General features: G+C 42.8%; 1 protein-coding gene and 2 pseudogenes across 1 annotated transcript; all 3 read left to right on the top strand.

Moving 5' to 3' along the window:
- Positions 1-358: 358 nt before the first annotated feature.
- Positions 359-2590, top strand: LOC126782160 (translation factor GUF1 homolog, chloroplastic). The gene is given in 2 exon segments (XM_050507345.1): positions 359-2376; positions 2549-2590. A coding segment is annotated over 1 exon segment (1992 nt). The 5' UTR covers positions 359-380; the 3' UTR covers positions 2373-2376; positions 2549-2590.
- A 787-nt stretch (positions 2591-3377) lies between these two features.
- LOC126782167 (GDSL esterase/lipase EXL3-like) lies at positions 3378-4919 on the top strand (annotated as a pseudogene).
- A 1636-nt stretch (positions 4920-6555) lies between these two features.
- LOC126805026 (GDSL esterase/lipase At3g14820-like) lies at positions 6556-8012 on the top strand (annotated as a pseudogene).
- Positions 8013-13159: the final 5147 nt, after the last annotated feature.

Here is a 13159-nt window from a genome sequence, read left to right as displayed (position 1 = left end):
TAATTATACCATAATTAAATGACAAATTTTCAGTTGCCGCATAGACCATGACCCCTCCCGAATCTTAAAGGTCCGCCACCGGTTGAACGAATGAAAAATTTGTTCAAAGACACGAAAGAAGAACGTACGTATAATGAACTCACCAATGAGCTTGGAGAGCGCTCCCATTACAGTAGTAAACTTTTTTTTATTGTAATTTGTATAAATAATTTCAATTAGCACAAAGTGCACAACTAACAAATATTTTTGTTTCAATAAAAAAACAAATATTTTTGTTTTACCTGGGCCTATCTGAGACCACAAAAAAAAAAACAATCCAAAATATTAGCCTAAAGCCACACTCACCACAACTCAAAATCCACACCGTTCTCCGGCCAAAAATGGCCGCAGACCTCTGCTCCCGCTCTCCCTCCTTCCTCCTCTCCACAACCGCCACCACCACTCCCCAACGCTCCCTCCCCTCCAAAACCCTCCTCCTTCATAAACCCAAGCCCAACCTCCGCATCCTCTCCCAGGCCGCCTCCTCCTCCTCCTCCGCCCCCCAGCTCGGCCACGACCGCCTCTCCAAAGTCCCCATCTCCCACATCCGCAACTTCTGCATCATCGCCCACATCGACCACGGCAAGTCCACCCTCGCCGACAAGCTCCTCGCCTCCACCGGCACCGTCCAGAAGCGCGAAATGAAGGAGCAGTTCCTCGACAACATGGACCTCGAGCGCGAGCGCGGCATCACCATCAAGCTACAGATCGCCCGCATGCGCTACCACCATAACAAATCCGGCCACCCCTTCTGCCTCAACCTGATCGACACCCCCGGACACGTGGACTTCAGCTACGAAGTCTCCCGCTCCCTGGCCGCCTGCGAAGGCGCCCTACTAGTGGTCGACGCCTCCCAGGGCGTGGAGGCTCAGACACTGGCCAATGTGTAGAACAACTTAGAAATTATCCCGGTCCTAAACAAGATCGACCTCCCCGGCGCCGACCCCGATACGGTTATGAAGGAGATTGAGGAGGTCATTGGATTGGACTGCAGCAATGCCATACTCTGCTCCGCGAAAGAAGGCGTCGGAATCACCGAGATATTGGACGCCATTGTTGAGAGAGTTCCACCACCGCCTGATGACTCGGCTGACAAGCCTTTGAGGGCGTTGATTTTCGACAGCTATTATGATCCCTACCGCGGTGCGATCGTGTATTTTCGAGTGATTGATGGGAGGATCAAGAAGGGGGACAGAGTTTACTTCATGGCGAGTGGGAAGGACTACTATGCTGATGGCCTCGGGGTGCTGTCGCCGACGCAGTTTCAAGTTGAGGAGCTTTATGCAGGCGAGGTGGGGTTCCTTTCGGCTTCTATAAGGTCCGTGGCGGACGCTAGAGTTGGTGATACGATTACACATTATGGTAGCAAGGCAGGGAGTTCTTTGCCGGGGTATGAGGAGGCGACGCCGATGGTGTTCTGTGGGATGTTCCCTGTGGATGCAGACCAGTTTCCGGAGCTGAGGGACGCGCTGGAGAAGCTGCAGCTTAACGATGCTGCATTGAAGTTTGAGCCGGAGACGTCGAGTGCTATGGGGTTTGGGTTTAGGTGTGGCTTCTTGGGGCTTTTGCATATGGAGATTGTGCAGGAGAGGCTGGAGAGGGAGTATAATTTGAGCTTGATTACTACTGCGCCGAGCGTTGTGTATAAGGTGAACTGTGTGGGTGGGGAGGTTGTGGAATGCTCGAATCCGTCTTTGCTTCCTGAGCCTGGGAAGAGGAAGTCGATTGAGGAGCCTATTGTGAAGATTGAGATGCTTACGCCCAAGGAGTATATCGGCCCCCTCATGGAGTTGGCGCAGGACAGGAGAGCAGAGTTTAAGGAAATGAAGTTTATAGCTGAGAATAGGGCTTCACTTACGTATGATTTACCCCTAGCTGAGATGGTTGGTGATTTCTTTGACCAGCTCAAGTCCAGAAGCAAGGGTTATGCTAGCATGGAGTATAGTTTACTTGGGTACAAAGAAAGTGATCTGATAAGACTTGATATACAGATTAATGGTGATCATGTAGAGCCATTGTCTACTATTGTTCACAGGGATAAGGCATATGCTGTGGGGAGGGCTTTGACGCTAAAGCTGAAGGAGCTTATACCTAGGCAGATGTTTAAAGTTCCAATTCAAGCATGCATAGGTAGTAAGGTGATCGCGAGTGAAGCTTTATCGGCAATTAGGAAGGATGTTTTAGCCAAATGTTATGGCGGAGACATTACAAGGAAAAAGAAATTGCTGAAGAAACAGGCCGAGGGGAAGAAAAGAATGAAGGCAATCGGTAAAGTTGATGTGCCTCAAGAAGCCTTCATGGCTGTGTTGAAACTTGAAAAGGAGGTATTATGATCATGTAAGTTTGTTGCTTCTAACAATATCTTGAAAATTGTAATTTTTTTGTGGATTATGAGAAGCTTGAGCTGCTTCCATTGAGCTTGAACAATTCAAATATTTATATACAAAATGTTGTGCCACTTGATGCTTTCGTGAACAATATTGGAGGCCTACTAATTGCTTTGCACCAGACAGGTTTATTGTAGCAGTTATTTTCAGAATTCATTGCACTGCACACCAGCAAAGCACATAGGAGCAGGCAAAAGAGCTACACTCTTAGACGTTTTTTTTTTTTTTTGGTGGCTATGAGTTTTGCGAAGATCAAACGTGCACCAGATTAAACCAAACTAGATTCAACTAGATTCCCACTAGATATGATGCTTCACTTATTGGAACGCTTAAAAGGTGACATGGTAAAGAGATGATTTCTTTCCTGAGAGCATCACCATAGTCTATATCCAAGTACCATAATGCTGCTGCTGCTATAACAGTATAACACTAAAGAAAACGGAACAATTCCGGCATTGTTTAGGACATTGCATGTGGATCCTGGAAACAGCATATGAACACTGAGTTCAATCACAATCATGGTCTGTATGTGAAGTTTATTGGACACTTTCCCGAAAATTGTTGAAGTTTAGATGCATCAACTTAGGAAACTGTATTATCGAGCTGTTTGCAGAGGCAAAAGTCATTTTCATCACAAGGCTATCGGGTATTGGTCATCAGACAAGTAATGGAGGTAAGAAACACCATACTGCATTTAAGGTTTGGCTGCCCCGCCCAATTAGTGTGCTTTTTTTTTTTTGCATTTTTAAATCATTGTGATCTGTTTTGTAGTAGCAAAGAAGAAGTGGAGTTTTCATGAATAGCAGAGCAACTGAGCGAAGCACATTAATATCCAGCTATATTGTACAGCTACTACATAGTACATTATTGTTCTGGGCCAGAATTGCGGTTATAGAGATGTTCATAAAGACACGATCACTTGCAGAAGAAGAAGCCCAAGTATCCACATATTACAATGGCTTTTCTCTCCTTAGAATATCTTCCTTCATCTTCGTCTATCAATTTTTTTGCAATTATCGTACTTCTTATACGGCTCTCCCATAATGTTGCTGCTAAAAAACTAAAAACTACTCAAAAATGAAACATTTTCCAGCAGCATTTGCTTTCGGACATTCAATTTTGGATACTGGCAATAACAATAACATCATTTCTATAACTAAGAGCAATTTTCCAGCTTATGGGAGAGACTTTATGGGAGGAATGCCTTCAGGAAGGTTTAGCAATGGAACTATGGAAGAGTCCCCTCGGACTTCGTTGGTAATCTAAACTCTAAGAATTATATATTCTTTGAGGTTTCTACTATTTTGGCTCTGCATATTCATATTGCCATTACTGCTACGAATTTGTTGCTTAGTAGTTAATACTGATCACTTTAGCAAATAAATTTTCAGCTGAAATATTTGGAGTGAAGAAGATTTTGCCAGCTTATCTGGATCCGAATTTGCAGCTTCAAGACCTTCTTACTGGTGTATGTTTTGCCTCAGGAGGTTCAGGATATGACCATTTCACTCCCAAGTTACAGGTATATATTACACTTAATATCTGTAGATATCACTGGATGCATCCTTGCTTTCTATCTAATTTTATTTATATCAGGCTGCCTTCTCACTATCAGACTTCTTCAGAGAATACAAAGGCAAGATAATTGCAGCACTTGGGGAAGAAAGAACAGCCACTTTAATATCAAAAAGTGGATACATTGTTGCCTTCGGAAGCAATGACATCGCAAATACTTATTTTTCTACATCACTGAGGAGCCCTCACTATGACATTCCATCTTATACAGATCTCCTGCTCGAATCAGCAATAAATTTTGTTCAGGTACAAGTCGCTTGGAAAAATTAGCACTGACATTAGGTTTTTCAACTGCTAGTGTTGAGGTACCGTTCTAGTACTACTCTTTTTGTTAGTTAATGTGGGAAGAAATTACAGGAACTTTATGCACTGGAAGCAAGAGTCATTGGAGTATTCAATCTGCCACCCCTTGGTTGCTTGCCATCACAGAGAACACTGCATGGAGGCAAAGAGAGGGCGTGCAACAAAGCTGAGAACCAAGCGGCAGTCCTCTTCAACTCTAAGCTCTCCACCCAAATAGATTTCCTCAACAAAAGGCTTCCAGAAGCACAATTCATTTACCTTGATATATATCCCATCATCATTTTCAATATGTTCAACACTAGCAAAGTAATTTTTTGCTGAAATGATTTTTGTAATTCAGGATTTGAAGTGGTGGACAAAGGGTGTTGTGGAATAGGAGATATTGGGGTTGGCCCTTTGTGTAACAAAGACTCCTGTACTTGCAGTGACGCGACAAACTACCTATTCTGGGATGCTTACCATCCCACAGAGACAACATACAGAATCGTCACCTTTATAGTTTCTGAACAAAATTATAACAAATTCTTCTGAGCAAGTTAAGAGTCTTCTCGGATTGCTTAGTTTTGTAATAGGATTGTTGTGTTCATTTCAAGTGTTTGACCGTGAACAACAAGAATCTAGCTATTCTCCTATTATCTGAGTTTTTTAATTAGCTCAAGGTACAATTTAATTTTTTCAACTCCTCATTTGAATGTGACATGATCGAGGGTTTATTAAACATGATACAGTTGTTTTTGTTTTCCCTGTAACCTCTTCCTTCTCAATCATTGTAGTTAAGTCATCTACCCCATAATGCCGCTGCTGCTATAACACTAACGCAAAAATGAAAATCCAGCATTGATTGTTTTTGGAGATTCAAGTGTGAACACTATATATAGCCAATTCCCTAGGATGAAAAACCTACCAGAAAGTTCAGCAGAGTGTAAGTCCTCTGAGATAGCCAGATAGGAAACTTGAGTTCTCTTCTGCAACAAGGAACAGAATGTCCAGGCCAGTGCATACCAGCAACCTCTAGTTTCCCTGGCCTCGAAAGGCCGAAATCCAGCTCAATCTGATATTCGTTGCAGTTATCTTTAACAGTAGTGAAAATCATTGGTATGGCTGCTGAAGCAGACTGTTCTAAAACCAGAATGACCATTCTAATATTTCAGTATTAAGGAGAATTGGATATTTATGTTGGTACAATAAATATGGGGTTCAGGCAATTTGAAAGCACTAAGATTTGCAGGATCAGGAAGCTATATCACCTATATGGTCTGCTTCTGCCCACGTACTTGCAACTACTCCACAAAACCATATTGTGTATTGCACTCATATGGTCCCTGCTCAACTACCTTTCATGAACAAGTGTCTGATTTAGTCGTATATAGCTATATTGCATAATTTACATTTTAACTAGGTTGTATGATTCTGCAGGTTGAATCTGTACAACGCACATCCTCACAAGCAATATGCAATCTTGAGCCTTGAAACCAGAATACATTTAGTTTTTGCTTTCCAGACTATTCAAACTATCTTTCTTTAGAGAATTTCAGAAATTTGGTGAGGAAGCGTTTAGAATCAGCAGCTCATTGGTAATAGAACTATCAAGTTGTTGGCTATTTCTCTAGCAGAGAAATTGTGGAGATACCACTCAGGTTTTGTGGAGATACTACTGATCTTTTTGTGGTACCTAAGATCGATTGTTTGTCAATGTATGTCCAATAAGCAATGTTCTAAAAGGGGTATGTACAAATAATAATAACAGCTGGGACAACAAAGCACTAAACATTTTTATGAAGGCAGTGACAATTAACAAACCTGATATGCACCATTCTTCTCATAATCCAAAATGAGGGGTATTTGTATGACATGGCCTATATATATTCTACAATATGGAGCTGATGGAAGATGGATGAGTTGTGGTGTGTGATCTTCTAGCCGCATAGGCCCAGCCCCGCCTAGCTAATTGTCCCCGGGCTAACACGTTCAGCTGTACGAAAATCCGGGCTTGCTGACTAGTCCCAGCCCGCCTAACATAGACGATTAGACGCCTATATGAAAATCGGGACGTGTTAATTTTCTACAGGTAATAAAACCACATCTTCATCCTGTAGTACTGAAAAAATTCTCAGCTGCTAGGCGCCCCTTCTGTAAAGTTGTATGTTTTTTTGGATACAAAGCTAAAGTTGTATTTGTGGAAATGTTTATAAATACAATTAACTCTATTGCTTGTAGAAGAAGCAAAAAATATTAGTATCCACATATTACAATGGGTTTTGATATCTCCCAAGTGCTTATTCCTTCATCTTCATATGTCAAGTTTTTCTCAATCATCGTAGCCATATTCCTCTCCCATAATGCTGCTGCAGTAACACTACCCACAAATGGAAAAACTCTAGCAGTCTTTACTTTCGGAGATTCATTTTTGGATACAGGCAATAACAACTACATCATTTCTATAGCCAAAAGCAATTTCCCACCTTATGGAAGAGACTTTGTGGGAGGAAAGCCTACAGGGAGATTTTGCAATGGAGAACTCCCCTCAGATCTTATTGGTACCTAAATTCAAAGGAGTACATGCTCTATGTGTGAATTATTATATTTTGTCATCACGTTCTGCATATATAGATATTACTAATTAAACTGCCACTGTTACGAAAATGAGTGAAATCTTTTGTAAAATTAATTTTCAGCTGAAAGATATGGAGTGAAGGCGTTATTGCCGCCTTATCTGGATCCGACTTTGCAGCTTCAGGACTTACTTACCGGTGTAATCTTTGCTTCAGCAGCATCAGGATATGACCCTCAAACTGCCAAAACACTGTTATATGTGCTGTTGATTCCTATCAGTAACATACTTTGAGTATATACACCACATCATAATAGATACTTCTTTTTTGTTCTCAATTCTGCTTGTATCAGACTACCTTGGCATTACCAGATCAATTAAACTTGTTCAAAGGATACAAAAGCAAGATAACTGCAGCAGTTGGTAATCAAACAACAGCCACTATACTGTCGAAAAGCTTTTATGTTCTTTCTGTGGGAAGCATTGACCTTGCATTAAATTATTTTGCTACACCACTGAGGAGTACACAATATGGCATTCAAGAATACACAGATCTCGTTATTAATTTTGCTTCAGATTTCATTTAGGTACAAGTCTAACAATTTTAGAGTGTCAGATTAGTGTTTTGTGCTCTTTATAGGAAATTTATGCACTGGGAGCAAGAGTGATTGGAATACTAGGTATGCTACCAACTGGGTGCTTTCCAATTGTAAGAACTCTTCGTGGATGCATTGGGAGAGCATGCTATGATACCAAGAACCAAGCAGCAATCCTCTTCAACTCTAAGCTCTCCACCCTTGAGGGAATAATGAAAGACTTCCAGAAGCAAAAATTATTTACCTTGATATATATACCCCTTTGCTTACCTTGATCAAAAACCCTGCTCAATATGGTAATGTCCAATCATCATTTTCACTACATTCAATATTATTAGCAAATTAATTTTTGGTTGATATAGTTTTCGCAATCCAGGATTTGAAGTGGTGGATAAAGGATGCTGTGGAACAGGAAATCTTGAATTGGGACCCTTGTGTAACAAACTCTCTCCGAGTACTTGTAACAATGTGTCAAAGTACTTATACTGGGATAGCATTCATCCCACAGAGAAGGCATACAGGATCCTCACCTCAATGATTTTAGAGAAAGCTAAGATATGAGTGTGTCCTCTCTGAAAAATCACATGGTATCAAACAAAGTACTGTATTCATAAAAAATTTGTAGTGTCTAGCCAATATCATCCACCATGATTATATAGCATGCTATAAGATGAAAAGCTGAAAAGTTTCCCAGAAATTAAAAATAGTAACAAAGACAGTCCTGGTACTTGTGATGATGCGTCCAAGCTCATATTCTGGGATGCAGTTCTATTAGAGTGATTCCCTCTAATTCCCAAATCAAGAGTGATTCACCTCTTCTAATTTAATCCTGATTATATACAATCAACATTAATGTGTTCATCTAAGTTTAGGAATGTCAATCATCTCAGTTAGAAATGTTATTCATTGTAATTATATTTGCAGCAGTATATATGTGTATCAAATGTATTTATTCAGATCAATGGAAATTCAATCCTAACATGGTATCAGCCTAAAAACAGATCCTAACTTTTCAAGTTTAGCTTCTTCTGTGTCGTTTCCCTCTGCGTCTGTCTTCCCCCTTTCCATCCTCCATGGCTGAGCCCACCCCTCCCTCCCAACATACCTCTCAATTCATTAAGCTGACCGAAACTAATTATCTCTCCTGACTTAACCAGATTCAACCATATCTCAATGGGACTGACCTTTGGGGCTATGTTGATGGCTCAGTTCCTCAGCCTACTCCTAAAACCACCACCGCCCCTGCTACCACCACTGAGCCTGCTAAAACCACCCTTACTCCAGAGTACAAAGCATGGTTTAAGGTTGATCAGCAAATTGTGAGTCTCATTCGCACCACGCTGACTGAAAAAGTTCTCCAGCTCACCGTTGGGTTCAATACCTCCAAAGAGATCTGGGATTGTCTTGCTCGTAATTACTCCCAACGCTCGGCAGCCAGCGCCTCCAGTCTCAAGTTGCAGCTCCTTGACCTTCAGAAAGGCTCCCAAACTATTGACGATTATCTTCGTCATGCCAAATTCATTGCCGATTCGCTGACCGCAATCAATAAGCCTGTCTCTGATGAAGATCTCGTGATTGCCACCCTTCGAGGTCTTGGATCTGACTATCTTATGCTCCGCACGGCTTTAACTCAGCAAGCCTCTCTTCCTGATTTCACAGATCTCCGGGCTCGGATCCTTGCTTTTGATTCTCAGGAGTCTCAATTCTTAGAAGCTCCGCCAGCCACTGCCCTTTTCCATCACAATAGCTCTTCCCGGCGTGATAATCGTGAGTCTCAGCCCCGTTATGCCCAGTCTGGTTGGAATCCCAGCTCCGGCCATCACACCACCAATCGCAACAACCGCAACAATAATCGCACCGGTTCAGGCTCCTCTTCTAATACCTCACAGTCCTATCCGAGTACACAACCTCAATATCACGTGCCCCCCCCCCCACTTCGTATCCAGTTAATTGGGCTTCCCGCCCTCCATGGGCTAATGGGCTTCTTGGATCTGCTCCTCAGTGGTGCCCCAATTGTCATTCCAATCAGCATGGTGCAACACAATATCCTCACCGGTACCAGGGTCCGTCAGCTGTTGTTCCTTTTGCTGGTGCTCATTTCTCTGGTGATCCTAACTAGTATCCGGACACGAGAGCTACTCATCACATGACTTCTTTGCCTCTCAATCAGCCTCAACCTTACACTGGTCCCCACAATGTCTACATGGGTTATGGCAGTTCTATGCCTATCTCCCATACCGGTACCATTTCTCTTCCTTTAGGATCGTCTAGTTTTTCCTTACGTAATGTTTTCCATATTCCATCTATTCGTAAAAATCTATTGTCTGTTGCTCGTTTCACTAAAGATAATCTTGTCTTCTTCTTGCTTGCTCATGACTTTTATCAGATATATTGTTTACGTTCTAGTCGTTTGTTGTTTCAGGGCCCATGTAAAGATGGTCTCTATCCTCTCTCCTTGTCTTCCGCATCTTCTGCTCCCCAAGCTCTTGCTTCTGTTCACTCGTGTCTTTGGTACAATCGTTTGGGTCATCCTTCGTCTTCTGTTCTCGCTCGTTTAGGGTCATCTATTGGTTCCAAATTGTCCTTTACTTCCTTTTGTAATAAGTGTGCTCTTAGCAAGTCACAAACATTGCCTTTTGTTGCTAATAATACTTTTTCCTCCAACTTATTCTCTATTATTCATAGTGATGTTTGGATGTCCCCTACCACATCTGTCACTGGTTTCCGATATTATGTTCTGTTTACAGATGAGCATTCCCGATATACCTGGGTTTATCCTATGCGTCGGAAAAATGAGGTCCTCACGCATTTTCAAACTCTAGTGGCGTTGATCCGCAATATTTTTTCTGGATCTATTTAATATCTTCAAAGTGACAACGGTACTGAATATGTGAATCATACCTTCTCTCAATTTTGTCGGTCTTTGGGAATCCAGCAACGCTTTTCTTGTCCATATACTCCCCAACAAAATGGACTTGCTGAACGAAAACATCGTCACATTGCCACCGTTGCTCGCACTCTTCTTCTTACCTCCGGGGTCCCGCAACATTTGTGGGTTGATGTTGTAAATACTTCGGTCTATCTCATAAATCTCCTTCCTACTCCCACACTCAATTGGGACACTTCTCATTTCCGCCTCTATGGCAATCATCCTTCTTATTCCTCTCTTCGGGTTTTTGGGTGTTCGTGCTTTCCTCACCTTGGTCAAAATGAATCCAACAAATTCAATAGTCGTAGTCTAGAGTGTGTCTTCCTCGGTTATAGTCTCATTCATAAAGGCTATCGGTGTCTCAATCCCAAATACAGTCGAGTCTATGTGTCACCTCATGTTTTATTTAACGAGAATCACTTTCCATATACAGAATTGCAGGTACCACCTCTCACAGCTTCCGACTATGTGGAATTCACACTAGTTAGTACGCCAGCCCAATCTGCACCTCCGCAGACCCACCTGCCGAGCCCAACATCTCCTCCCCATAACTCGATATCACCATCAAACTCCAACACAAATCCCACGCGCCCAGCACTTTCAACTCATTCTACATATTCACCTTCTTCTTCCGCTTAAGCTCCTCCACCATTGCCCCCCCCCCCCCCCCCCGCCCTGTCATCCTCACCTACAGCCGGCGTCGGTCTGCTTCCAATGTTCACGCCGCCGATCCCCATCCCGATCCGGCCCCTGTTCCATCTCCCATTTTGTCTCAATCCGACGAATCCCATACCGCCAATCTACAATCAGCCCCCCATCCGCCGGCTCCCGCTCCTCGTCCTCCCCGTGATCCACCCGCCCCATCTACTCATTCCATGCGTACTAGACTCAAGGACGGCATCAACAAGCCAAGAGAACGTCAAGATGTCACTGTAACGTATCCAATCCCTAAAGCTTTGATTACTACAATTGAATCTGTGGAACCTACTTGTTATTCCCAGGCCTCTAAACATGCAAAGTGGCGTGATGCTATGGCTGCTGAAATTAATGCCTTGCTGAAAAATGAAACATGGTGTCTGGTTCCACCTCAAAATCTCACCCTGTGGTCGGCTGTAAATGAGTCTTCAAAATCAAGCGTAATCCTCATGGTTCTGTTGAGCGTTATAAAGCTCGACTCGTCGCCAAAGGCTTTCACCAGCAGCATGGCATTGACTATGATGAAACCTACAGCCCAGTTATCAAACCCGCCACCATTCGTACAGTCTTATGCCTTGTTGTTTCCCGTCGCTGGCCTCTTCGTCAATTAGACGTCAAGAATGCTTTTTTCCATGGTTTCTTGAATGAAGATGTGCACATGATTCAACCTCCTGGATTTATTGATCAATCACGTCCTCACTATGTCTGTCGTCTTCACAAAGCTCTCTATGGCCTCAAACAAGCTCCTCGCGCTTGGTTTCAGCGAATGAGTCTCTTTCTCCTATCCATTGGTTTCCGACAAAGTAAGGCAGATTCCTCTTTGTTCATCTTTCAGCAGGGTGTCCACACCATATTCTTTTTGCTGTATGTGGATGATATTGTGGTTACTGGGAGCAATGATCAACTTTTACAAAGCTTCATTGATGCTTTAGGCCATGGTTTTGATATCAAAGACCTTGGCCCTCTCCATTACTTCCTTGGTTTACAGGTGACAGGTGATTCCGGAGGTCTCCATATTAATCAACTCAAGTATGCTCATGATCTCCTTGTCAAGCATGGTCTGCTGTATTCTAAACCTGCTGCCACCCCCATGTCGGCCAAATCAATCCTCACTGCAACTGATGGAGATTTACTTCTTAATCCTACTATCTTTCGTGAGATGGTAGGTTCTTTGCAGTACCTCACCATCACTCGCCCTGACATTGCCTTCGCCGTCAACTCCTTGTCTCAGTACATGAGTCAGCCTAGAGCTCCTCATCTTGTAGCAGTGAAACGTGTTCTGCGTTATATCAAGGGCACTCTTGATCAAGGCTTGCATTTCAGTCCACAAACTCAGCCGGTACGGCTCACAGCCTATTCTGATGCCGATTGGGCAGGTTGTCAGGATTCTCGCCGTTCCACCTCCGGTTATCTGATATTCTTGGGCTCTAATCTCATTTCTTGGTGCTCCAAGAAGCAGCCAACTATTGCCCGCTCCAGTGCCGAGTCAGAATACCGATCACTTGCTCATGCTAGTTCCGAAACCACATGGTTAGGCTATTTGTTGTATGAACTTGGGGGTAAAGTACACTTTCCCATTCTTCTTTACTGTGACAATCTCAGTGCCACATACATGGCTTCCAATCCCGTGTTCCATGCTCGAACCAAACACATCGAACTTGATTATTATTTTGTTCGAGAGAAATTAGCTCTTGGCAGCCACCGTGTGTGCTTCATCCCTTCACAGGACCAACCAACTGATCTTCTCACCAAGCCTCTCCTCAAGCCAAAGCATCTTTTCCATGCTTACAAACTTATCCGTCCAGGCCCGCAACGTTTGAGGGGGGATATTAGAGTGATTCCCTCTGATTCCCAAATCAAGAGTGATTCACCTCTCCTAATTGAATCATGATTATATGCAATCAACATTAATGTGTTCATCTAAATTTAGGAATGTCAATCATCTCAGTTAGGAATGTTATTCATTGTAATTATATTTGCAGCAGTATATATGTGTATCAAATGTATTCATTCAGATCAATGAAAATTCAATCCTAACAAGTTCATCCCACATAAACAGCTTACAGGATCCTTTCGTCTGCAG

Source organism: Argentina anserina, chromosome 1, assembly GCF_933775445.1.
Source record: "Argentina anserina chromosome 1, drPotAnse1.1, whole genome shotgun sequence".
Classification (NCBI taxonomy): Eukaryota; Viridiplantae; Streptophyta; class Magnoliopsida; order Rosales; family Rosaceae; genus Argentina; species Argentina anserina.
The sequence above is the reverse complement of the archived record's forward strand: the minus strand, read 5'-3'. Positions and strand labels throughout refer to the sequence as shown.